General features: G+C 61.6%; 1 protein-coding gene across 1 annotated transcript; it reads left to right on the top strand.

The window, feature by feature from the left end:
- Positions 1 to 1,185: 1,185 nt before the first annotated feature.
- On the top strand, positions 1,186 to 26,372 carry GRAP (GRB2 related adaptor protein). Its single transcript, XM_059668435.1, has 5 exons — positions 1,186 to 1,346; positions 7,487 to 7,584; positions 11,893 to 12,015; positions 23,238 to 23,406; positions 25,202 to 26,372. Exons 1-5 carry the CDS (start codon positions 1,269 to 1,271, stop codon positions 25,385 to 25,387), a joined length of 654 nt encoding a protein of 217 aa, XP_059524418.1. The 5' UTR covers positions 1,186 to 1,268; the 3' UTR covers positions 25,388 to 26,372.
- The last annotated feature ends 10 nt before the right edge of the window (positions 26,373 to 26,382 follow it).

The following is a 26,382-nucleotide window of genomic DNA, read 5'->3' as shown; positions in this document are numbered from 1 at the left end:
AGAAACCAGGATGGAGCCGGTGCGGATGCGCTTCTTACCGTGGAGGTGACATTGCTTCTAGACCAGTGATGGCGAACCTATGACACACGTGTCAGAGGTGACACGCGAACTCATTTTTTTTGGTTGATTTTTCTTTGTTAAATGGCATTTAAATATATAAAATAAATATCAAAAATATAAGTCTTTGTTTTACTATGGTGGCAAATATAAAAAAATTTCTATATGTGACACGGCACCAGAGTTAAGTTAGGGATTTTCAAAATGCTGACACGCCGAGCTCAAAAGGTTCGCCATCACTGCTCTAGAGCGTCTCTGCAGACAAAGCTAGAGGGGCGGGGGGAGGGGGAGAGAATATATATATACACACACTCACATATATACAGGTGTCCACTCAACACACACGCATTATATATACAGGTGTCCGCTCAATTAATATAAATATACCCATTTTATAGATAACCTCATTCTGTCTATTATACAGGGTATCCTCCAAAAATGTATACATACTTTAGCAGCTGGCAGCTCAATTATGAAAATGCAATGTATTTTAGTAAACACTGCCTTTATCATTATTCAAAGTGCCTGGCCGGTGGCTCGGTGGTTGAGCATCGACCTGGAGGTCACAGTTCAATCCCAGGTCAGGGCAGGGCAGTGCCTGCGGTTGCGGGCTTGACCCATCATTGATGTGTCTATCTTTCCCTCTCCCTTCTTCTCTTTGAAATCAATAAATATATATACATATATATTTAAAAATAGAGGGAAGGTGAGTAACAGTGAGTGTGGAGAGGTGTGAGGTGGCCATGGGGTGCGGTGGGGTCTGGAAGGGCCTCCAAAGCCAGGAAACGAGCCTGGGTGGATGCAGTGGCACGGGAGAATCATGCAGGCACTGGCATTTAGGAAAGGCGGCAGACAGGTTGGCGAAGCTGGGGAGTGGTTGGCACCACAAGACACTTGCCTGAGCTGGCGGGTGGCATGCAGCATTCTCCACTGGAGACCTCAGTTTTATCCTCTGAGAGCTGGGTACAAGGAGAGAGACTCGCCCCCAGGGCCGCCCAGAGACTCCCCCGGGCCGTGCCTGTGCCTGGGGTCCCACCCCTCCTGGGTGACACGGCTCTGCTTCCTGTTTCTCCCTGTCAGGGGAGTTTCAGCTTCAGCTTCAGAAGAACAAACCCGCCCTCAAACAAAGGAAGACAGTCCTGACTGCCGAGGAAGCAGGAAGCGCCGCCGCGCTCTCGCTCGCAGCCCAGCTGCTGGGACGGGGCAGCAGGATGGAGTCCGTGGCCCTGTACAGTTTCCAGGCCACGGAGAGCGATGAACTGGCCTTCAACAAGGGGGACACGCTCAAGGTAGGGTGGTCAGAACGGGCCGAGTGGCCCCACATGGGACAGGGAGGCTAAGAACCAGGGTCCCAGGACAGTCCTCCTCGCCCCCCCCCCCCCAAAAAAGAGTCCATCCAGTCTTTGGGGGCCGGGCCCAGCTTCTCCAGTTGCCGGGACAAGGCATCTAGGAAGTGGGGGGTTGTGATGACCCCTCCTGTGGGGCCACGGTGAGGGTCCAAGGAGACATTCGCATGGTGTCTGGCAGGGGGTTCCCAGGGAAGAATTTGAGAAGACAGTTGCCAAGATGAGAGGCGCGTGGGGTGGGGAAGGGAGCGAGGGGGGAGCGGAGGAAGTCCTAGGGGAGTAATGAGTGCACGCTGGCCTGCGGGGTGAAGAGCTGTGATTTCAGTGTTAAGACCAGCTCCCAGCAGCCAGAGAAAAGGGGGGAGTCCTACCACTGCCGTCGCTTCTGGTCTGGGCCTTTGTAAGGAACGGCTGCCTTCCAGGGCGGCCCGGCAGGGGGTCTGTGGGATCTCTCTCTGGAAATGTCTTGGCTCCTCAGACTGCTCAGGGGCTGGGCTCAGGAGGGGCCAGGTCAGGAGTCAGGCACCCAGCGCCCAGCGGCCACGAGCTGAGGAAGCCCCTCCCCTCCCGGCCTGAGCCCCCCGGCCCCCCGCCCCCCAGCAGTGGCATTTGACTAGATGTCCCGCCCTCTGAGCCCTGGGCCTACTCTTGGCCCAGAGCTTCAAGCACACCCTGCGGCCACCCTGCTGTCGCCATCCCCGCTCAGCCGTGTGCCCGTGTCCCGCCTCAGCTGCCCAGATGGGAGGCTGGGCGCCCCCCTGCCCGTTGACTAAGCTGAGGCACAGGGTGGTGACAGGACTTGCTCAGAATGAGGTCCAATTTGAACGTGTGTCCTTTGACTCTACTGTCTGTCCCTGAGGCTCAAGGACTGGTGGGAGGTTAACGCTTCGCAGAAGGAACCACGTCCCTTGAGGACCCACAACCCCTCCCTATGCCAGGATGCGGGTTCCTGGGTACACCGGCGCGGCTGGCCCGATGGGGCGAAGGCAGGCTGAGCTCGGGGCTGTCGAGGCCCTGTCTGTGAGGGCCACGGCGAGGCTGGCTTACCCCCCACCCCCAATCCTAGATGTGAGGAAAGAGGAATGGGGCTCAGCCTGAAAGGCCAGCAGTGGAGAGGGTGGAGCAGGGGACCCCAAGGCCACTGTGAAGACTGTGACTTCCCCACTGCCCCGCCCCCCAGGTTCCTGTACCCACCTTTCCTACCCCAAGATTAGTCATTTCCCACTAACCTTTGCTAAAGTGTTAGCCAATTCCTGGTGTATTTGCTTCTCGTAGAGGGACTGGCTGCTGAGGACGGAGTGAGCTCATGAGGGCAGGATCAGGGCCTAGAACAGGGCCTGGCACACACAGCTGGCTTCAGTACGACAAGGGAAACGTCGAAGGAAGGAAGGAGGACGGATGGAAGGGAGGGACAGAGGAAGGAGGACGGAAGGGAGGGAGGGAAGGACTAAGTGTTAGCAGACACTGGGGTGCCTTCCAGTGGGACTTGCCCCCCGCCCCCCGCCCGCCGCCCCCATGGATGGATGCTGAGGAAGAGGCCTTTCAAGCTCAAAAAATGGTAAATGGTGGAGGAATGAAGGCAGGGGCCACCTTCCCCTTCATTCACTCAGCAAACACTTGTTGCGCGGTTTTGTCCTGGTTTTATCTATATAATAAAAGCCTAGGCGACCCTTAAGGCAGAACGACCAGAACGACCGGTCACTATGACGCACACTGACCACCAGGGGGCAGATGCTCAACACAGGAGCTGCCCCCTGGTGAGTGCGCTCCCACAGGGGGAGCGCCGCTCAGCCCGAAGCTGGGCTCACGGCTGGTGAGCACAGCGGTGGTGGCGGGAGCCTCTCCTGCCTCCACGGCAACACTAAGGAACAGTGAGCAGGTGGGCAGTAAGGAGCGAGGGGTCCCGGACTGCAAGAGGGTGCAGGCCGGGCTGAGGGGAACCCCCCCACCCAGTGCACGAATTTCGTGCACCGGGCCTCTAGTTGGGATATAATTGGCTATAAGGTGTGGTTGTTTAAGCTGTGCAGCATGTGACTTGATAAACTTCTATATGAAACGTCGCCACGATGAGCTAGGCAGGTAAGGTTCATCGCCTCACCAGTAATGTTTTTCCTCTTGAGGACTTTTAAGATCTACTCTCCTAGCAGCTTTCAAACATGCAACACAGTGATATTAGCTGTATCTCCATGCCACACGTTACGTCCCATCACGTATTTATCTTCAACTGGAATGTGTACCTTTGACCCCTTCCCCCACTCCCCCAACCCCCACCCGCTGCCTCTGGCAACAAGCATGTGCTCTGCGTTGAGCTCCCGAGCACCTGCTCCGTTCCAGGCATTGTTCTAAGTGTGGAGGCCGCGCAACAAGGACAGCAGAGCCCTTGCCCCCTGGACCTGCCAGCCCAGAGGCCGCTGGCCCAGGGGTTCTAGTGGGCTGGGGAGTGGACACAGGGAGAGGGGATGCACAGGGGCCACGCTGTGAGAGGTGGCCCCTGAGTGAGACCTGAAGGATGGGCAGGGGGCAGTCATGCAAGCAGCCAGGGCTCTGGCTGGGGAGTAGCTGGTGCCAGGCCGGGAGGCAGGACCCTGTGCACATGTTCGAAGAATTGAAAGGCAGGTCTGTGGCTGAAGACAGTGAGCGAGGAGGCCCAGTGAGTGTGGCGGCAGACAGGAGGCAGGACTGAGGGTTGGGTTTCTCTGTGAGTGTGAGCTATACTCATGAGGGGCATCCTCGGCAATGTTTTAAAGATAACAGAGGGGCGCTGAAGGATCCCAGGTTCAGGTCCAGGCAAGGGCAGGTACCGGGTGAGTGCGGGAGGCACCCGATCGGTGTGTCTCTCACATCCACGTGTCTCTTACTCTGTCTCTAAAAACCAATATTGATACGTTATTATTAACTGAGATCATATCCAGAGTTTGTGCATTCATTCTTATTTTTATAACATACTGTCTTTAAAATACTATTTATCTTGACTCCTGAGATGTTTGGAGCTCCTTTAATTTTCTCCTGAGGTGCCTCGCCCACCTCGCGGAGTCGGGCCGCTTTCTGTGACTATAAAAATGTGACTGTCCCACGTCCTCTCCTGGGCGGCCCAGGGGTGGGCCTGGTGGTCCTTTCACAGCAGCGAGCAACGCTGGCGGGTGCTGGCCCTGGGACCTGGCCCTTTCACCCATCCAACCGGCTTCCGGAGCCCGGCGTGGACCAGGCCTGCAGGGCAGTGCCCACCGTCCCACCCCCCATCCGCCGGGAGCCAGTGAGCAAATCTGAGCCCTGGTCTTAGAGAAAAACTCGGTGGCAGGCTGCCCGCCGGGACAAAGGGCCCCAAACACTCTCCCGGAGCGAAGACCCTCCTTGAGGGGCGGGCATTTCTGGGGGCACAGTGCCTGCTGCTCCTCGCTGGGGGAGGGTGTGGGTGTGGCTGCACCCCCATAGCTCCAAGGATAACCTGGTCTCCGAGGCCCAGACTCGAGGAGCCTAGGGCTCCTTGGCATTTCCACGGGAAAGGCCAGGGCACCTGGGACCCAACACAGGCAACCCTGCCTGCGGCCCAGCCATTCCCCGAAGCCACACGCCCACACCCTCAGAACTGTCTCAGGTGCTCCCTGTTCATCGGATATCCACCCGCCTCAGGGCCTTTGCACCGGCTGGCTGCTCCCTCTGCCCTGCACGCTGTCGCCCACACCTTTCCGTGTCCGGTTCCTGTAATCTGGGTCTCAGGGAGGTGTTTCTCGGCCACCCCGTCTGACCCTGTTGCAAGCCTCCCTGCCCCCAGCTAGGCGCCTCCAGCTGTGCCATCCTGTTGTTCCCAGACCACCTACTGCTACCTTCTTACCTTGTTGACTTGTTTCCTTCCTTTTAAAACATTTTTTCCTTTTTATTGACTTTACTGGGGTGGCACTGTTTGACAAAATCACGCAAGTTTCAGGTCACAGCTCCACAGCACATCATCTGCACATCATCTGTACTGTGTGTTCACCAGCCCAAGTCAAGTCCCGGTCCACCACCATTTACAGGCCCTCAACCTCCTCCCCCTCCCCCACCCCCACCCTCACCCACGCTCGCCTTCCTTTCTTATTACTACCTTTACCCACCAGAATGCAAGCTCCATGTTCCCTGCTGTATTGCTAGAGCTTAGCACGGTGCCTGGCACACAGTAAACAGCAGATGAGCACATAGCAGTCTCTCTGTCAGTAAAGGGAGAGCATGAGGGGAGCGAGATGGTGAGAACCCAGCCCAGGCAGGTAGCAGGTGCCCCGGGCACAGGAGTGGCCCGCACCCTGGGGGAGGCCCTGCGGGAGGCTCAGGGGAAAGCCAGCTCACCAGGCAGGAATCCCCACGTCTCTGAGGTCTAGGGCTTTTGAACCACAGTAACAGGAAGGATTCAGCTACTGTAAACAACAAGAACATTCTGGGTCCTCAGAATGAAGATAATAGGAAAGTAAAACAAGATAGCGACTGGATGAAATATATTACATTCACACGTCCGCGGGGCTTCAAGTTCACAAGACACGGCCACGTTCAGTGCAGGCCGCAGCCACCCCACTCCCCGGGTGATGAAACGGGCGGCGTGGAGAGGCGGGCAGGCAGCGGGCCGGAGCCCAGGGCTCCAGGCATCTTCCTGGAATCTGGCTTTAATTTTCTAGTAAATTGGAAGAATTGTTTTGTTTTGTTTTGTTTTCAGCAAAAGTTTTCCTGAGTCAGCCACCTGCTTCCGTCTGTCCCTGGGCTGCTGCCCCTGCCCCGGCACAGGGCAGGAAGGAAGGACTCACAGCGCCTGGGCAGGCGAGGTGCCTGCCTGCTGGGTCAGGCTCGGGGCTGGGCCCCGGGAAGGCCACCTCAGCTTCTCTTGGAAAATGCTTGTCTGAGTGGCTGCCTCAGGCAGCCTGCCCAGCCTCTGCTCTGGCAGTGCCCTTACTGCTCTCTACCCAGTATTTCCTCCAGCGATGTCCCCACTGGACCCAGCAACGCAGGGCCTGCTGCAGGACTAACAGGAGAGACGCCTCCCAGGCTCGGGTCCGAGACAAAGTGGGAGGTAGAGTGAGAGTAAAACCTGGCGAGCAGGGTCTCCCTTAAACCAGCTGAGCCGGACCCCAGGCCCGGAGCCCTGCTGCTGTGGGCCCTGCCTCGCCCCTCACCCTCGCCCCTCAGCCTCGCCCCTCACCCTCGCCCCTCAGCCTCGCCCCGCTGCGGCCTGGCTCACTCCCCTCTCGGGGGCTGTTTCCCCATCTGTGCAGTGTGGTAGCCTTTGGTGATGCTGACCTCAGAGGGCTGTATGGAAATCAGGGTGATGCATGGAAAGCTTGCCCAGAGAAGGGAGGAGGAGCCCCACGCTTCATGCGGGGCTCTGCAGGCCTGGCCTGCGGGTCCCACAGCCACCTGACTGCTCACCCGCAGCGACTCCCACCGACTCGGCTGTTTCGGTTCCTCTCAGCCACCTGCGGGGTGCAGGGGCCTCGTGCTGTGGGCGAGGAGCCCCTGACCAGAGCAGGCCAGGCCGCAGCCTCACCCAGCCCCGGGGTCTCCTTTCCCTGCTCCCAGGGCCTGAATGCCACCGCCTCCTGCTGAGTGGTCACCCCGAATCAGACTGTGAGGGCGGCGCAAGTGCAGACTTGAGGGGCCACCAGGCGCTGGGCCCGGGCTGGGGCTCCCTGACCCCCCGGAGACTCTGACCTGCCCCTGGGCTTAGTGCTGGGTGTGAGTGCTCTGGGGCCCTGCGCTCGAGGCCCAGCCCAGGAGCCCAGGCTGCTGGGTCTGGGTGCCAGCGCCTGAGCCCAGCTGCAGCCCCGCCAGGGACGCAGTGCCCTCCTGGGGACAGGCTGGCCGGGGCTGGGGCGCAGGACTGAGGAGCCAGGGACGCAGTGCCCTCCTGGGGACAGGCTGGCCGGGGCTGGGGCGCAGGACTGAGGAGCCAGGGACGCGGTGCCCTCCTGGGGACAGGCTGGCCCGGGCTGGGGGCACAGTACTGAGGATCCAGGCCTGACCCTGAGTGGCAGGCCCCTGTGGAATGCCCAGGGCTAACGGGTGACGCCAGGCGCTGAGCGGGGGCCTCGCCGGCGGGTGGCTGAGTGTCTCTCCTCCTGCAGATCCTGAACATGGAGGACGACCAGAACTGGTACAAGGCTGAGCTCCGGGGCGCTGAGGGGTTCATTCCCAAGAACTACATCCGAGTCAAGCCCCACCCGTGAGTGACCATCGCCCCAGCCCTGCAGCTTCCAGGCACCCCCCCACCCCCTGCAGCCGAATGTCCCCCCAGGCCCAGCCCTGTGAGGTGGGAGGGAGGGCGGCAGACGAGGGCAGCAGGCGTGCCCGTTTGGGGCACACGGGAGAGAGAGTGGACATTGGCCAAGCAGAACCTGGATCAGGCCGAAGTGGGCTTATGTGAGGCCCAGGTACCCCAGGGCCTGGGACCTGCTGGCCCGGGAGCTCCTGGTCAGGCCCCCAGCAGGCGCCATCCAAAGCCGCGGCCTGAGCATGGCGGAGCAGGGCCCAGCCCAGAACAGGCCTCAGTGGCCGAGACTCTCTGGGAAGCCCAGCTGCTCACTCAGCCCTCCGCCCAGTACTAGCCGCGGCCCAGGGCCTCGCCTGAACGGCGTGGAGACCTGCTGAGCTGCTGGGGCCGAGCAGCCCGCCCCGTGGAGAGGGGACAGAAGCACAGGGCGCAGGCAGCGCTGAGCAGCCAGCCGAGGAGGCGTCTCGGAAGAGGTGCAGTGAGCGAGGCTTCCAGGGAGTCAGCTGAGTGGAAACAGAGAAAGACGTTCTGGAGGGAGGCGCGGGGAAACTATGGGGGCGAGCCCGTGGGGGGAGGGGGGGCGCAATGACTGGCTGCGGGCTGCCGGAGGCCTGCGCAGGGGAGGTTCTCAGTCAGCCGTGGAGGCCAGTGGCCCGGCCAGGCCGGTGGGTGGGAGGGGAGGGCTGCAGGGCCAGGGTGGGGCAGAGAGTGTTTCCTCTTCCTCTGTCTCTGAGTTATTTCCAAAGCCGATGGGGCCTCCAGCTTCACACGCTGGGCCAGCCCCTCCAGCTGCAGCCCCCGGCTGACCCCAGGGATGTCAATCTTTCTGTCAGTAAAGGGAGAGCCTGAGGGGAGATGGGGAGACCCCAGGGCGGGGCCAAGAGCAAGCTGCCCAGGCATCCGCGGGCCAAGGGAGGACAGGCAGGAGCGTGGCTGTGGGCTGGGGAGGTCTCCCGGTGGCAGCGGATCGGGCAGACCGGACCCGAAGGCCACAGCTGCTGAGGAGCTGGGGCGGGGGGGGGGGGGGGGGGAGAAGGAGGGGTGGAGGCTGGCAAAGGTGTGGCCTGGGGCCAGGCCTGTCGGGCAAAGCTGGTGGTTGAGGCAAGCATGCACCAGCTGTTGGGGGCGTGGAGTGTTCCATGCAGTGACCCTGGGCTCAGCTCTGGCGCTTGTGTCTGGGACAGAGCAGGAAAGGGTTCAGCCACCCCGCCCCCCGCGACCCAACCAAGGCCGTGCCCAGTTTTGTCCTTGTCCAACCACAGCCTGGCCCTGGCCCCAAACAGCGGTGGGGAAACTCCAGCTCAGGGCCCGACCCAGCCCCTCAGGCCCAGGGTGTGTGGAGGGCGGTGCGGAGCGCGGAGCGGGCCAGGTTCCCCTAAAGCCCTGTGCCTCCCCCAGGCCCACTCGTTCCCTGAGCACCCAGCGTCACACACCCCCGCCCAGGGTTCCCAAGGAGAACTGCCCAGAGGAAGGGCATGCCCTGTGGGGCCTCGAAGTCAGAGCAGAAGTTTGCCAGGGAGGGCAGCAGGCAGACCTACCTGAGAGATGGGCAGGGGAGGAGGCACAGGGGGAGGAGGGAGGCACAGGGGGAGGAGGCACAGGGGGAGGAGGGAGGCACAGGGGGAGGAGGGAGGCACAGGGGGAGGAGGGAGGCACAGGGCGAGGGCTGGAGCCGGCCCATGGCAGCAGCAGCTGCAGGAAAAGCCGCGTGTGCAGCACAGACAGGCACAGAGGGGTCCAGTGGCTGTTCAGGTTACTCGGCTGGCAAGAGGCAGAGTGGGATTTGCAGCCGGTGCTGTGGGCCCGGGCCGTGCTCCCCAGGAAGGGCGGTAGGGGAGCCCTTAAGAGCAACTGGGGTTGAGGGAGAGCCCAAGGTCAGGGGCCTACTGTGTAACCGCTCAGGGAATCTGCGACCTGCTCTGGCTGTTTCCTTATCAGTGAGAGGGGGACTAGGCTGGGTGCCCCGAGTGCAGGAGCTGGCGGTGGGGAGCAGGCTCTGGGCAGCCAGAAGAGAAGTGCTCGCTTCTGCCGCCCCAGGGAGGGGCCCAGGACCAGCCGCTCCCCCTGGTGGGACAGGCTGGCCTCCTTGAAGGTGCGGTTGCAACACCCTTTGAGGGTGACAGCCGCCCACATGCTGACACCTCCTGTGGGGTTTTGTGGGTTCTTTGAAGACACCGGGCCCTCAGGAAACGCCCACGTGGACCCCTGCGGGGGCCCTGCACCTGGGTCCCGCCGAGGCTTCTGGGAGAGGGGCTCCCTGCCTGGCCCCGAGCTGGCCTCCATGGTCAGCTCAGCCTCTGGCGGGAGCTTTGTCCAGGACTCCCCAACTCCAGGGACCCAGGCCCTCCACACGCAGCGACCACTTCCTGCCTCTGGCCCCGGGACGCCCACTGTCTGGGGCAGCACTTGGTTGGCACCTCACGTCTGAGGTGTGGGCTCTGGCGGAGGTGGGCCTGAGGCTTGGCTGAGGCCAGGGCTTGGCTTGGGAGCGGGAAGTGGGTGGGCAGGCGCCAGCAGGGTGCGTGAGTGCCGCTGCGCACGCCCTGGGACCAGGGCAGCGGGAGAGGCTCAGGCGCCCAGGGCGGCAGGAAGGGCGGGGCTGGCTGTGGGTCCACCTGTGCCCTGGTCAGCAGGCACCGCTGAGTGTTCCAGGGCTCAGCACACGGGCCCAGTGTGCCAGGCGCCGGGGAGAGCCCGCGGGCAGAACCTCAGTGTTTGCAAGCGTCGGGCCCATGGGACACGAGTGGCACGTGGGGATGGGCAGGATGTGCCAGCCCTGCCGCTGCACCTGCCGCCGGCCTTGGTGGCCACGGTCCCACCAGGAGACTGGCTGCTCCGGCCTTCGTTCCCACCCCTCCCCGAACAATGAGGGGCTGAAACCTGGACTCTCCGAGGGTGGGACCCAGGCAGGCAGGGGGTGGGGTGGGGACAGGCACTGCCTGGCGCCCTGCGGCAGACGGACAGGACTGAACGAGAAGCTGGACCCCAGCCTTTTACTCCCAGACCCTGGGACGGTGGGGCCCTTGCCAGATTCTAAGCATTAATCAGGCACCTTCTGTATACCCAGTTCTGTTTGGTTAGCAGGCAAAGGGACTTGCACCTGTGAGAAAAAGTCCAGGTGGCCACAGTCTGGGCATCTGTGAAATGGGTATAGGTTGAGATCCTTCCTCATCAGATCAAAGCTGCTATTGTTTTTGTCATCGTTTTTATTTTATTTTTTCACTTTTAAGAATCTACTATCCAGCCCTGGCCAGTTTGGCTCAGTGGATAGAGCGTTGGCCTGCGGACTGAAGGATCCCGGGTTTGATTCCCGGTCAGGGCACATGCCCAGGTTGCGGGCTCAATCCCAGTGTGGGGCATGCAGAGGCAGCCGACCAATGATTCTCTCTCATCATTGATGTTTCTTTCTCTCCCTCTCCTTTCCTCTCTAAAATCAATAAAAAGATATATCTTATCTAATAAACAGGGAATATGCTAATTGATTGCCCCACCCTCAAAGATGGCAGCACCAACAACCACAAGATGGCCGGCAGGGGAGGGCAGTTAGGGGCGACCAGGCCAGCAGGGGAGGGCAGTTGGGGGCGATGAAGTCTGCAAGGGAGGGCAGTTGGGGCCCAGGCCTGCAGGGGAGGGCAGCTAGGGGGACCGGGCCAGCAGGGGAGGGCAGTTGAGGGCAATCAGGAAGGCAGGCAGGCGAGTGGTTGGGAGCCAGCAATTCCGGATTGTGAGAGGGATGTCTGACTGCTGGTTTAGGACAGTGGGATCGGGCCTAAACCAGCAGCCGGACATCCCCCAAGGGGTCCCAGATTGGAGAGGGTGCAGGCTGGGCTGAGGGACACCCCCCCCATGTGCATGAATTTTGTGCACTGGGCCTCTAGTACATATATAAAAAAGAATCTACCATCTAAAACGGAAAAGCTCAGCTGGAGTTAGCTGGGTTTGATGTCACTGAGGTTTGATATTTCTGTTTTCCTGATGGTATGTGTTTTTCTGGCCTGGTGGGAAGGGATTGGGCCCGGGGCCAGAAGGCTGGGATTGGTTCCCAGCCCCTGCCTGCCACAGCACATAACCTTGGGCTCGTTGCTTCATCTCTCTGTGCCTCAGGTTCCTCATCTGTAAAATGGGTGCAATGAGATCTCCTGCATTTTGGGATTGCTGTGCGGATGAGTGATGTCGAGCACTGGGCGCAGAGAAGGCAGCTGTCCCTCCCCTCCCCCCCCCCCACCCCGCCACTGCCTTCACCGTCCCCTCTCTCTGCAGGTGGTACTCGGGCAGGATTTCCCGGCAGCTGGCAGAAGAGATTCTGATGAAGCGGAACTACCTGGGAGCCTTCCTGATCCGGGAGAGCGAGAGCTCGCCAGGGGAGTTCTCCATCTCTGTGAAGTGAGTCGTGACCTCCAAGGGGGCAGGGCGGGTGGGCAGGGAGGCAGCACCTGAGCTGTGTCCAAGCACCGAACAGGCTCACAGACGGAGGTGGCAGGAATGTCGTCCCTGGAGCGGAGCAGCCCCAGCAAATGCCTGGAAGCAGTGACCAGCTGGGGTTAGGGGAGGACACCCCCTCCAGGGCGTGGCCAGGGCAGTAAGGATGTGCTTGAAGAGCAGGCTCGGGCCTCCAGTGTCAGCCTGGGGGCCTGGACATTATTCTATGACTAGAAAGGGCCAAAGATTCGTCACCAGGGAGGAGGAAGGTGCCGGTGGCTTGTGTGGTGGGAGCGACTAGGGACAGGAGACACCCCGGCACCAGGGCAGGCCTTCAGGACATACTGTGACAGGGTCCTACTGTTCCTGGGGGGACCTGACCCGGAGCAGATCCTCCTAGGGCCGGCTGTAATGTGTGTTCTTGACTTGGTGCAGGGAAGACGTCACACCACGAGTCCAGGTGACTTTGAGAGGATGTTTATTAAAGCTGGGGCAGTGCAACAAGGAAGGGGCTGGGGTAGAAGCAGCAGGAGAGCCTGGGTGGGGTGCTCTGGTTCACTAAGAAGTCAGAGAAAGGGGCCTTGGAGACAGGATCAGATCGGAGGGTGAGCCCAGCACGAGCTGCCGCTGCCCATTGCTCCCCTGGTGGGGACCCCGTGGAGTGTGGAGTGTAGGAGGTGCCCCCCTGCAGGGGGAGAGGGGAAGGGAAAGGCATGGGCGTGCTCCTGGGAGGGAGAGTGCAGGCTGGGTCCCTCCTGGAGGGTTTAAAGGCTGGGCATTTGGGGAGGTCCCAAGGGGAAGTCTCAATAGCATACTCATCAGCTTTCCAGGGGTGTCCCTTCAGGGTCGGGGGCTCCACTGGTTGGTGGGCGCCAGGGCAGGGGGGCGTTGGTCATTGCAGCTGGTCCCGGTGCCGCCCACCTGGATTCGCTGCTCTTCTGGGCCTGGAGCTGAAATGCACGGAGGCCTCGCTGTGATCTCTAGGGAGGAGACTCTGTGCCTGCTGTAAATGCTGGGCCAGTTTGCTCAGCTCTCAGCCTCATTTTCCTCAATTCGTTTGCCAAGGAATTTTTCTAGCTTCTTACTACCCTGCCTCTTAACTACATGGGGACATAGTTGAGAGGACGGACTCTGGAGCCAGGCTGCTGGGGTTCAGATTCTGGCTCTGCCACTTCCTGGCTGTGTCACCTTGGACAAGTCACTCACCCTCTCTGTGCTTGGTTCCTCGCATGTACAGTGAGTTATTGCAAGGATGAACTAAGTCAGTATAGTGAGAGCATTTAGAATAGTGCTTGGCATGCAGGCAAGATGGCTGCAGAGGACAAGCAGCTCCTCAGGCAGGGCTGGCAGCCAGTCCCAAGGCCACATGGGGAGACGAGGGTCCAGGCTGGAAGTTGGGAGCAGGCGCAGGAGTGGGGTGGCAGGGTCAGGCCCTGGTGGGTCTCTGTCCTTCCTATTTCCAGTGTCTGTGTGAGAAGGGGAGTCCCCCCCACCCCCACTTTCCCCCTTTAGTCCTCCAGTCTGGTCAAACAATTAAAATGGCACGAGACAGACTAACTGGAGAAAATAATCAAATTTAGCCACATGTGCACAGACGGGGGCTCCATAAAAAGATGGCACCTGGAGTCAGACGGGGCGTTCAGGCTTGCTGCCATCCTGAGCTAAAGAGAAAGGAAGGCTGAGGGTGGGGCTTCACAGGGAGGGGGGCAGTTCACGGGGAGATGGAAACCCACACGCTGACGCTGGGGAGGAAATGTCCGCTGGGCCATGGCTGCCAATGGCCCGGGAGGCGCTGTCACAGGCCTCGCTGCGTCCCTCCGTCACCACGGCTCCCTCACATGACAGCAGTTCCCTAGCGATCCCGCTGCCGGGAGAGGCCCCCTCTCAGCTCTTTCGGCAAAGGGGACATCAGAAGTCCCCGAGTCTTCTGTTTTTTTAAAGATAACACTCGACGTCCCAAAGGGGCAGCCTCGGCTCCCTCCCCCTGAGCCAGTTGGGGGGGGGGGGCGCCTAGTCGCTGAGCCACAGGCAGAGCCAGCTGCCCTGGCCTGGGGCTGCCGTCTCAGTCGGGGAGACAGGCAGAAGCAGGTGGACACGGGCAGCCTCTCTGAGAGGCGGCACCTGAGCAAAAACCTGAACCGGGAGTGGAGGCTGCGCAGGCCCCAGGCAGGAGGACCTGGGACGAGGCTGTGGGACAGAGGGAGCCGCCGCACAGAGGCCCTGGCGGGGAAAGGGCTTGGACGAGGGGAGCCCCCAGGACGTGGTGTCACGAGAGAGGGAGCCGGGGGCAGGGGCAGCCAGAGAGATGGCCCGCGGAGCCCGCCCAGGAGGCCGGGTTGGCCCCCGATAGGGAGCCTGGGGAGGACTGGGCAGGAGGGGATAGTAGCTCCTCGGCTGCTGTGAGAGAAGCGGGAGAACAGGGGCGAGTGAGGAGCGGGAGCTGTGCCCGGGCTGAGGGGGGCTGGGGGGGGTGGAGGGGGGGCTGAGGGGGGCTGAGGGGGGCTGGGGGGGCTGGGGGGGCTGAGGGGGGCTGAGGAGGGCGGAGGGGGGGCTGGGGGGGCTGAGGGGGGCGGAGGGGAGCTGAGGGGGGGCTGAGGGAGTGAAAGGGGCGGGTGGGAGGTGGCACAGGTCTGTGGGGTGGGAACCACCAGCAGGAGCAGCCGCCAGGAGTGTTGAGGGCACAGAGTCCACCTGGAGGAGGCACCGCCGTGCCAGCCTTGCCTTCGAGCAGGGCGGCCTTGGGGTGGCCGGCCGCCTCCGGGCGGGGCTGCTCAGGCTGCTGTGAGGCTCATGCCAGTGGCGCCATGATTTTCCGCTGGATAAACGGACATGATCCGCTCTGACGGGTGACGGAGCCGCGGGGTGAGGGTGCCGGGGCCACGGGATCCCACGGAAGCAGAGAAAGGCAGCCTTGGACAGGGAGGGCTCGCAGCGCCCTGGCAGCTCCAAACAAGGCTCCTGTTGGCAGAAATGGCCCCGCGGACCCTCGGGGCGCCCTCGAGCCCTGAGGGGGGCGCTGCTGTGGAGATCTGGGCACGCAGCCCGCGCCCGCTTTTCTCACTCCCCTGCCCAGGACAGGCTGGCCACCCTGAGGACAGGAATGGCTCTCACTCTCTCTGGGCTTCCATGTCCCCGTGTTAGAAACGGGGTGCTGTAAGTGGGGGGACTGAGTGCTTGGCCGACTCCCCCTCAGGATGGCTGCGGGCCACTGGGGGACTGTCTCACCTCCCACTCCCTAGCCCCCCCCCCCACAATACCCCCCCTGCTTCCTCCCCCTCAGCGGGAGCAGAAATGGCAGTGCCCGTGCTGGCTGCCCAGGTGGTCTCCTGCGCATGGCGCCGCCCAGGCCTTTGAATGGCTCCTGGTTTAGCTCCAAAGCCCAAGGTCACCCAGCAAAGCAGGATCACAGGGAAGTCACCTGAGCAGCAGGAGGTGGTGGCCCTCCCAACCCTGACTCCTCTCCACTCTCCCTCCTCCGCTAACAAATCAGGTGCCAAGCTTCCCTTTGTGCCTCCTGCACTGCCCTCCTCTGGCTTCTCTCTGTAAATGCAGCCAAGCTGGTGCGGGCCGAGGTTCACACCCACATCTCAACATGCTTACTGCTCACAGTGCGCGTCCACCGAGGAAGGGCAGGTCGGGGAGGAGTCAAGGCCAAGGGGGAGCGGGCGGTGGCACGGCCTGGCCCAGGGTGTTAGTGATGAATGAAGGGGGGCGGGGGGGATGTTTCAATGACAGGCGCGTTCCACATGGTTGAGGAGGAGAGTATGCAAAGGCCGGAAGGTGGCCCGGGAGGCGTGGGCCTGGAGAGCAAGTTGGACCAGGAGACATGGCAGCCCTAGGAGCCAGCACCAGTGTTGTCGGGGAAGGGCCTGGGAGTGCCCCCAAGAGAAATCCTGGCATATGCCCCCAGCACCTCCCCCAGGCATCTGGCCGAGACCCCCACGGTGAGAGCCACAGGAGCTGCCGTGGTGTCCTCCGCCCTTGGTTTCGTCCAGCTGGGCCAGGGCTCCCAGGTCCCGCTCCCACTCGAGGCCCATCGTCTCTCACGGAGCCTTTCGGTGGTCCCTGGCGGACAGCGGTCAGCGGTCAGAGAAGGAAGCAGACTCAGAGCCGATGTGGCTAGGAGTGTGGGCTTCAGGGCAAGAACCTCAGCTCTGATACTGACGGCTGCATAACCCCTGCACGTTGCCCGGTGGGCCTCTCTCTGCCTCTGTAAACTGAACATCTGCGTAAAGTGTGACGCCTAGCACATAGTCAGTGCTTCGTAAATGCCGGTTACAGCAATTGTCATCACAGGAGCCCTCTGAGGTCGCCCTGTGCTTCCTGGCCCTAGAGAGGGTGGTGGCGCGAGGTGGGGGCCCAGCGCTTGCCTGGCTTCGCTCTGGACCTGCTGGGTACGAGCAGATCCCACTCTCTCTCCTGTGATGCCCTGTGATGCCCTCATCTATAGCGAGGAGACAATGACCGAAGGCCATCCGGAAGGTGATGGCTGCCGGCTCATGGGCGAGAGCATTTCCTCCCTCGCCGGCTTGGCTCTCGGGGCCTCTCACCCCCCTGCATGCCACCTCCTGTTTGCTCATGCTGAGCCTGTAAAGCTGTCAGAGTGGGTTTATGGGCCTCAGGAGCAGCAGTGGCCACGGCCGCTGGCCTTTACGAGTTTACAAAGGGCTGGGCTCTCCCCCTGCAGAAGCGCGTCCGAGCTGGCTGGGCGCCCAGCCTGCGCTGTGTGACTGCCGCACGCTTCACTCCGGCTGCCGTGTCTCCTCGGTCGTAAACAAGAATTTGTTCCCAAGCGAGGGGTTTGCTTCCTCTTAGGCTAGAGGTGCCCTGGACTCAATGCGCGGCCTGCTCCGCCCTCGGGTCCCTGAGCGCCCTCGTGCACAGGCCTGGCCCGCGCTCGGGATTCAGGCACAAACCACTGGGATAGAAGGGACGATAAATGGTTAGCCAATTACACAGAATCCAGGAGGGCGGTAAAGACCGATGGGAAAATGAAGCAGGAATGTGGGGGTATGGTTTTATACGTGCAACGACCAGGAGGAATTGATCCTAGAAACAGTTTACAGGTAAAACAAGACAACAAACCAACAAACCAAAAACCCCTGTTAACGTAAAAAAACCATTGAAACCTGTAAAGAATTTTTGTGAGTTTATTTGAGCCAAACTGTCGACATATGCCGGGAAGCAGAACCGCAATGAATTGAGATAGTGCTCCGGAGAATAGCAGGGTTACATCCGTATTTATACATGAAATTCATTGGTGACAGATTTAAGGAGGTGGGATTAAGCCAAGCGGGGAAACCTCTGTGATAGGATAAAAAGTAAAATGATGGACACATACTTAGGTGGGTGCAGGATCAATCAACATGATAATGAAGGAATTTGTAGTATCTGTCCTGGCGCCCAGAACATTTGGTTGTGCCCCAGGGGCTCCAGAAAAAGGGAAGTTACAAGTTACCCAGACACTTCAAGGGAATGTTATCTTAGAGGCAAAAAGGCAAATGGGCTCAGTAAGGATCAAAGTTGATCTTGTCAGTGAAGATACTGCCTTAGGACGGAAATGCCCACCATAACTGCTTTTAGTTAAAGTTTAATTTCAGACCATCCTTTGTGGTTACTTTAGGTCTCTGAGTCTGCTAGGCTGCCACGCAGGCCTTCCCTGAGCTTGTCAGGTCAGCGTGTGGCCCCTTTCGTCCACACCCCTGAAGCTCAGAGAGGTGCAGGAACTGCCCAAGAGCACAGAGCGAGTAGCCGAGCTGGTGCCCATTGGCCCTGTGCCCTGCAGATTGGGTCTCCCCGGCCACCCCTTCCCCGAGACCCCCAGCCCAGCCCAGGCCCGGGTGATGCCGCTCGCGTCTGCGGGTGCAGGTAGCCCCTCCCTGTTCGCGGATGGGAAGACTGAAGCTGCAGAAGGGCCAGGCCTAATGGAGACCACCCGGGGGCAGGCAGTGAGCGCCAGGTCCTGCCAGGGCTTCCCTGTGACCCTACCCAGCCTGTTTCATCCTCCGGCTGCCACTGTCACCTCTGCTGCCTCCGCCACCAAGCCAGAAAAACCCGCCAGGCAGGACTGGCTGCTCGCATCAGGCCTGACCTGCTCCTTGGGGCTTTCCCAACTGCCCCCCCGGGTGGGTGGGTGTGGGGGTCACACACAGAGACAAACGCAGCCACAGCTGCTCAGAGAGGGATGCGCACAACGGAGACAGACGCCTGGCACCCGCGGGCCAGGACACGTGCACACGCGCCCCAGGCACCGCCCACCATCCTGGACCAGCTCTGCGCCAGGCTCTGAGCCCCTCGGGCTGCCCTTCCCCTGCTGCTCGGGAGGGCTCATCCCCCTCCAGTCCCGGGTCCTGGTTCCCAGGGGCGGTCGGTCCTCTGCATGCCCACAGCTCCCTGGACCGGGGGGAGGGAGCTCTGGAGAGCCCACAGAGGGCAGCCCCGGTGACGGCTTCTCAGGCACCTTGAAGGGTGGCTAAGGCCAAGGCCAGGCAGAAAAGAGGGGACAGGGTTCCTGGCGAGAGTCCGAGGTGAGGCCTGGGAGCCCGGGAGACAGGCGGGCTGGGCGGGAGACGCCCAGGTGCGGAGTCCTTGGGTCAGCAGATGGACGTGGCCTGGCCAGGCCTCAGTCGGTGTGGTCACTGTCAGGCCGGGACTGGCCCAGCAGGGCCCCTGGCTGCAGGCAGGCCCCCTCCGGCCTGCTCTCCTCGCAGGGACAGGACTCAGGGACGGGGGAGAAAGGACGAGACCTGCCCTTCACCGAGCACCACGCACTGAGGATTCTTGAATTTTCAGGTTGGAAGGTTCTAGAATTCCTGGGTCTCTTGCCCTTTCCCACATCTTATCTCATGTTCTCCACTCCCTGACCCTCCTATAGGCTCAGAGAATGTTTTTAAAATATTTTTATTGATTTTTTTCTTTAGAGAGAGAAAGATGAAGTGAGAGGGGGGGAGAGAGAGAGAGAGAGAGAGAGAGAGAGAGAACATCAATGATGAGAGAGAAGCATCAGTTGTCTGCCTCCTGCACACCCCCTACCATAGATTGCGCCTGCGACCCTGGTCTGTGCCCTGACCGGGAATCTAGCCGCAAGCTTTCTGAGCCACACCGGCCGGCCGGGGCAAGAATGCTTTGTTTTGAGTAACTTTCCAGGTAACAGGATAACTTTCAAACACCAAAATGTTCAAAGTTGTGGCCATTGGAGGTTGAGATCTTTTCCACCCACCACACCCTCACCTGCCCTCACCCGGAGAGGACCCCTGCGCCCAGTGCCTCCCGCACGCAGCTCCGGGGCTCTGCCTCTGCCCAGCGCCTCAGGCCTGAGCCCAGGCCTCTTTCCCGACTCCTCGCCGCCTGGCGCTGGCGCCCTCACTCTGCTGCTTGGCTGACACTGCTCCCTGCACCATAGCCAAGCCCAGGGCCAGAACCATCACCGAGAGGGGCAGGACGCCGGGAAGTCACCGCGGCCGCTGGGCCAGGGAGCGTGTGGCCTCGGCAGCTGCAGGTCAGACAGGCAGGAGCCCTGTCCACGCGCCCCCTCCCATCCCAGGGACGCGAACAGGTGTGCCCGCAGCCCACACGCGAGCGGCCTCGGCACCTGGAGCAGTGCTTGCCGATGGCCCACAGGTGGCCTTGTCTTGGGTTCGGGGCCATTGCTCGCCATGGTCAGAGCCTCAGCGTTTTGGCCTCAGTTCCGTGTTGGGACGGACTCGCTCTGGGCTGTACACAAGCCTGGGGGCTGGGCCTGCATCAGGGGCTGGGCGCCTGGAGGCCGGAGCCACAGCTCAGAGCACCCTGGGGCTCCAGCCTGGGGCTGACAGGCTATTGCCTGAGTCCAGCAGCTCTCAGCGGGGCTGACCCTCAGGGACTGACCCCCCTTGGGCTCTCTAGGTGGCTAGTGGGGGGCCTAGAAGCAGTTGGTTACAGGGCTGTGCAGGGGCCACGGAGCCCACAGAGCCTGCCTCCAATGGGCTGAGCAGCTCCCAGAGGTGGGCCCTTTCATCTGGGCCTTGACGAAGGAGTAGAAGTTTGGCTGGAGAGGAATGTGGAGGGACTAGAATGTGCAAAGGCCTGGAGGTGTGTGTACAGGTGGAGAGAGAGGTGCTGTGTAGTTTGGACCCTTGACTTGGGCAGGTCGGGGATCCCACTCTGCCCTCTGCCCCCCACACTACGGGGTCTTCATCTTAAATCTCAAACCTAACACAGCAGCCACCAGGGTGCCGGGGAGGCGAGCAGCAGGCAGGGTGGGCAGAGAGCGGGACCGACGTGCGCTCCCGTTCGGCCTGAGGCCCCGGTGTGGGCCACCTGGACAGACCCAGGCCGAGGGCTACCCGGCTTGTCAGTGCGCTGTGTCCAAAATCGTTTAACAAAATTGAAATTTAGAACCTGAGGTGTTTTTTTCTTTTTATTATCGAGTTTCCAGACCGGTATTTAGTTCTCATTTAGTCGCAAACAAAATGATAACCTATTTCCCTCCCAGGGGCCACCCCTGCCCAGTGCACACACCTGGCCATGCCCAGAAGTCCCTGGGGCCGCCCTGTGGGTGGCACCTGCACAGCCGGGAGTCCCAGGTCCCCCTGCACTGTGGGGGTGCCTCAGCGCCCCCTCCATGTTGCAGGGGAGGGCCCGAGGCCCAGAGCAGCGAGCTGGGTGTAAGCCAGTGGAGCTGGGTGTGGAGGAGGGAGGGGGCCCGCTTGGCCAGGCAGAGAGGACAGAGGGCGCGCCTCCTGGGGCCAGAGCCCCGGTACGACGTGGAGGAGTAGCTCTGGACGTGGAATGACAAGATCTGGGACATGATTGCCACAAGTGGGACCAGCATCATTGCTGCTGCTGTACAGTGATGACCAGTCGGGGGCGCTTCACAGTGACACGTAGGCGCGCAGATGTGGCCCGGCTCTGGCCAGGTGCTGGCTGCACGCAGGGCCTTGGTTCCCCCACAGTAAACAGGGCCCTATTTGCTCCTCCCCCCCCCCCCCCCCCCCCCCCGTGCAGGCCTGGCCACCTGCAGCAGGGAGGAGAAGCGCGGCGGCTCCCTCCCCGCCATCCTGACCCACCTGGCATCTCCCCTGGCCTCCACCGGCATGTCCTGTCCTGGCCTGAAATATGCAGCGAGTGGGAAGGCCCTGGGCAGGTCCCTCAGGTCAGGCCAGGCAGAGCAGGCTCCACCCCTCTGGCCAGTTGGGAGAGGCAGGCGGTCTCCTCACTGAGCAAGAAGGCGTGTGAGAGGATGGGGTGGCCAGGCTTGGGCTGGGGGGCTGGGCAAGGGCAAGGGGTCGAGAAGGGGCCGCTGATTGCATCAGAGATTATAGAAGGAAAGAGGTTGGACATGCAGTTAAAGCCTAGTATTGAGCCGAAACCGGTTTGGCTCAGTGGATAGAGCGTCGGCCTGCGGACTGAAAGGTCCCAGGTTCGATTCCGGTCAAGGGCATGTACCTGGGTTGCGGGCACATCCCCAGTGGGGAGTGTGCAGGAGGCAGCTGGTCGATGTTTCTCTCTCATCGATGTTTCTAACTCTCTATCTCTCTCCCTTCCTCTCTGTAAAAAATCAATGAAATATATTTAAAAAAAAAAAAAAAAAAAGCCTAGTATTGAGTCTCCGGTGTTAAGAGTTTGTCCCAAGGGCAATGGGGAGTCATAGGAGGTTCTTTCTTTTTATAATTAAACTAGAGGCCTGGTGCACAAATTTGTGCACCAGTGGGGTCCTTTGGCCTAGCCTGTGGGGACTGGGCTGAAACTGGCTCTCCAACATCCCCCGAGGGGTCCTGGATAGCGAGGGTGGTTCTCAGGTTCTCGGCAGCTCCTGCGTTGAGTGTCTGCCCCCTGGTGGTCATTGTGCGTCATAGCTACCGGTCTGGTGGTCGGAGGGTCACTTAGCCTTTTATATATATATAGACTAGAGGCCCAATGCATGAAAGTCGTGCGAGAGTAGGCCTTCCTCCCCCAGCTGCTGGCACCGGCTTCCCTCCAGCACTGGAGACCCAGGCTTCCCTCACAGAGGGAGGCTCTGCCCACCCACCACCCATGGCAGCCCGCTGGTGGGTGGCCTGGGCCTCCCTCTTTGGGGTGATCGTGGAGCCCCCCGATTGATTGCCCCGCTGGCCAGTGGCCTGAGCCTCCCTCTGCGGGGTGATCATGGGCGATGGTCAGGCCCCAGACCAGTCACATCGCACCCTCCTTGGCTGGCCTGTGCCAGTGGGTGTCATAGCGTGGTCCCGGGTGGTTGTTTGGATGGTCGTTCCACTGTTCGGCCGTCCGGTCGATTTGCATGTTATGCTTTTGTTATATAGGATTGATTGGGGCGACATTAGTCAACATGAACATATAGGTTTTAGGTGCAGGTTTCTATGTTACAGAGATCTGTATATGGCACCGTGTGCCCACCATCCAAAGTCAAATCTGCTGTCTTCATACCTGTATATTCCACAGAAGGTCCTCGAGGTGGGTGTGGGTGGGAAGGACAGAAGCATCCAACGTGCCTAGGCTCCCCTCCCCCCCACAGGCATAGGCCTGAGTCAGGGCGGCCGGAGGATTTGCTCCTCAAGTGACTGCAAGAGCCGGGAGGGGACGCAGCGGGAGGAGAAGGGAAGGCTGAGGGGGGTGTTAAAGAGAGGAAATGGCCCTAGCGACCCAAGGGTGTGCAGTGGTTAGAGCGCCGGAGCACGGGTTTGACTCCAGTCAAGAGCATGTACCTCGGTTGCATGCTCCATCTCCAGCCCAGGTCGGGGTGCGTTCTGGAGGCAACCAATCGATGTGTCTCTCTCACTAGCCCTCCCTCCCACTCTCTCTTAAAATCCACAGAACAACTCTCCTCAGGTGAGGATTAACCAAGAGAGAGGACATGCACTCAGAGAAACCTACCTCGTGTTGCCATGAGCCACAGTCGGCGTTTTCTGAGCACTGAACAGAGGGAGGAGGCGTTGTGAGGAAACTGAGGTTCAGAGAGTGATTTGCTTAAAGTCACACCGCAAGGAAGTGCCTGGCCCAGGGTCCACCCCTTAGCGGCCAGGGTGCTCACGAGTTCTCACCTGGAGCCTGGGCGGGAGGCCCGCCTGTCCTCCCTCCTGCCCTTCTGAGCCCAGGTCTCACCAGGAAAGAGAAAGGCTGGACCCAGGGCGAGCAGGGGAGACCAGGGCTGGGCGGGAGTGGTCCCTGGCCGTGGGCCCATCCCAGTGACCATGGGTCCTCCCCTCCAGCTACGGCGACCAGGTGCAGCACTTCAAGGTGCTGCGTGAGGCCTCGGGCAAGTACTTCCTGTGGGAGGAGAAGTTCAACTCCCTCAACGAGCTGGTCGACTTCTACCGCACCACCACCATCGCCAAGAAGCGCCAGGTCTTCCTGCGGGATGAGGAGCCCCCACTCCAGGTAGGTGGGCAAGGCCGGGCGGGCGCCCTGCTGTGTGCAGGGGCCACGACACCTGCCGGGGCCGGGCCCGCCAGCTCCCCGCGTGGGAGGGGGTCCGGCCATGTTGTGAGGTTCTATGCTGGTGTCGCTGCAGGGAAATAAGCAAGGCTGGGAAGGGGAGGGGGAGAAAAGGAAGGAACCAACTGGCTATTCCCTGGGGCAAACCATCGGGCTTGTTGTCAGTAGTGCATGGCACGCAGTAGGTGCTCAATAAATGTTGAATGGCTGAAGGTACTGACACCTACTGAGCCTTCTGAGTGCCACATACCGGACTGGGCTCTGCACGGGAGCTTCACTGTCCCTGTCCTGCAGGTGAGGCAGCTGAGGAAGGAGAGTGATGTGACTCACCCCAGGCCACCAGCCGGTAGCTCAGTCCTGCTTCCTGCCCCAGAGGCGCTGGCCTTGGGTGGGGTGTGGGCAGCGTGGGCGAGGTCCTGGCCAGACACGGTGTGTGTGGGGGAGGTTGGCCACCCCGTGTCCTCGCAAGAACAGCAATTTGCCAGCCAGCCTTTCATCAGGGCTCGAGGGCCAGCTCTCATTAGGATGACGACACCTGCTAATGGGGTTATTATTCCCGATGTGCTCTTTTCCTTGGAAGGGGGGGTCGGCCAGGCAGGACCCCGAGACAGCCCGGGCTCTGCAGAGGAGGGAGGCTGAGGGAGGCCCGTCCAGCCTCTCCCTGGGCCGCAGTTGCCTCGTCCAGCACGACTTCAGGGCCAGGTTACCCCTCCCCTGGGCCTCAGTGTCCCCTCTGTCCCATAGGATGTGCCCTGGGATCTGATATTCCAGGGCATCAGCAGTGCCTCAGACACGCCCCCCTATACCCCCCCCCCCCCCGGGCTCCCCTGTCCCACCGGGAGGCTCCGCCTCCGCAGCCTGACCTGGGTTAGGGTTAGGGTTGTGAGCCTCCTCTGGGCCTCCGTACCCCAGACCTTCATCCCTCCCCCTCGCTGCCTGAGCCAGCTCTGACCCTGAAGAGTGTGAGGGAGCCAGCATGGAACTGGGGCCCATTGTGAGCTCCCCACACCCACCACTTCCCTGGGCCCAGCCCTGGGATCGCCTACCCTGTAGGGAGATTCCAGAGCTGGCTCGGTCTCTCGGGACCCAGGCCGCCTCCTCCTTCCTGGGCAGAGAACTGCTAATTACAGCCGGTGCCCGATCCTATCTCCTGCTCAGCAGAGCCGGTGCTGGGAGGGGGTGTCCTGGTGTCGGACTGAGAGCTCTAGTCCAGCGCCATCCGAAGGTGGGGAAACTGAGTCCCACAAGGGCAGGGACTTAACCAAGGTCACTTTGGGGCACAGCTAGGACTGGACGCCAGGCCCGAGAGCTGGGCAGCGCCAAGCATCGCCTTCGCTCCAGAGCCTGGCCAAGGGCAGCAGCAGTGAACTGTGGTGGCCACACGCCACGCCACGGTCTGTGTCAGCCCTGGGGGTCTCGGGGCCCGGAGTCCAGTTATCACGGCCGTTGCACAGCCAGGGACCTGAGGCCCCCGAACAGACAGGGCCTGAACCACTGCCCCTCACTGCGGCCAGGACCCGGTCCCAGCAGAGCCCAGGACAGCGCGGGCTCTCAGGGGAGGCAGTGTCTGTGTGGCGGCCGTGGAGGGGGGGAGGGGGCGCGGGCAGCAGGAGGCCCATGCGGGTGGGTGCCATCACCTTGACCTCAGTTCTGCCTCGAAAACATTGCCCTTCCCAGCCGGCGGCAAATCCCTTCTCCCCGGCCTCCGAGGCCCCACTAACACCCGCTCCGCTTGCAGCCGCCGCGGGCCGGCTTCGCCCAGGCCCAGTTTGACTTCTCGGCCCAGGACCCCTCCCAGCTCAGCTTCCGCCGCGGTGACATCATCGAGGTCCTGGAGCACCTGGACCCGCACTGGTGGCGAGGCCGGTTCTGCGGGCAGGTGGGTTTCTTCCCCCGGAGCTACGTCCAGCCGGTGCACCTCTGACCGGAGCGGGGCAGGGGGCCGAGCCAGCAGACCACCTGTCCGCAGGACGCTGAAGTCCAGAGAGAGACCATGGACACCCCTCCGGGCCCCCTGGGCTCGGCCCAGGCCTGGTAGGGACACGGCCTCTGACGGCCCAGCCCAGCCCTCTGCTCCACATGAACCGGGGCTGCCCCGTGCCCACAGCCAACACCAAGTGCAGTTCCCGCCGGGCAAGGGGCGCTCCCGGGGCTCCCGCAGCCTCTTCCCACTGGTCACCAGCATTGGGACGCCCTAGGGTGGGCTGACAGAGGCTCAGCACACTCCACCGTCAGTGGCCCCACCCACCGGACCCGCCCGCCCCTCCCTCAAAAGGACCCTTAGGTGTCTGGCTATTGGGGAGGTGGTTTCGAGGGAAGGGAAGGCGAGGGCGCTGCCCACCTGATGGCCTGGGCTCCCTGGACAGATCCAGGTGGAGATCAGCTTCTCCAGCGCCCACCTGGGCCCCTGACACTGGGCGGTCGGGCCCTGAGGGCACCATGGAGAAGGCAAGGGGCAGCTGCTCCTCAAAATGGACAAGGCCTGTGGGGTGAGCCCTGGACGCAGCCACCGAGGAGGCTCGGTTCAGGCCCAGGCTCTGCCCAGGCCCCGGGAGCCGGGAGGACCTGGGCCAGGGGAGCTGGGCCTGGGCTGGACTCTGAAGCCCAGCAGCCTGGGGGGCCGTCTGGGGGGGCCCAGTTGGAGAACGGAACGCACACCCAGCAGGGAGTCTGGGCACCTTTGGGAGCAGGAAGAGAGGGGAACTCGGAAGCAGCTGGAATGCCAGGCTGGGTGGGGGGCAGTGAGAAGGGGGGCCCTATGGCACTGGGAGCAGATGGGACAGTGGGGGGCTCTTCCTCCGCCCAGGGGGGCCTGGGGCCCTCCGGTCCCTGAGCTCTGGCGACTGCGCTGCTCCTGCCCTGGACCCACGTATGCAAAATAAAGACAGTAACAATGTAGGAATGTCCTCTGAAATCGCC

The sequence above is a fragment of the Myotis daubentonii genome, chromosome 16 (assembly GCF_963259705.1).
Source record: "Myotis daubentonii chromosome 16, mMyoDau2.1, whole genome shotgun sequence".
Taxonomy (NCBI): domain Eukaryota; kingdom Metazoa; phylum Chordata; class Mammalia; order Chiroptera; family Vespertilionidae; genus Myotis; species Myotis daubentonii.
This window is presented reverse-complemented; position numbering and strand designations above follow the sequence as displayed.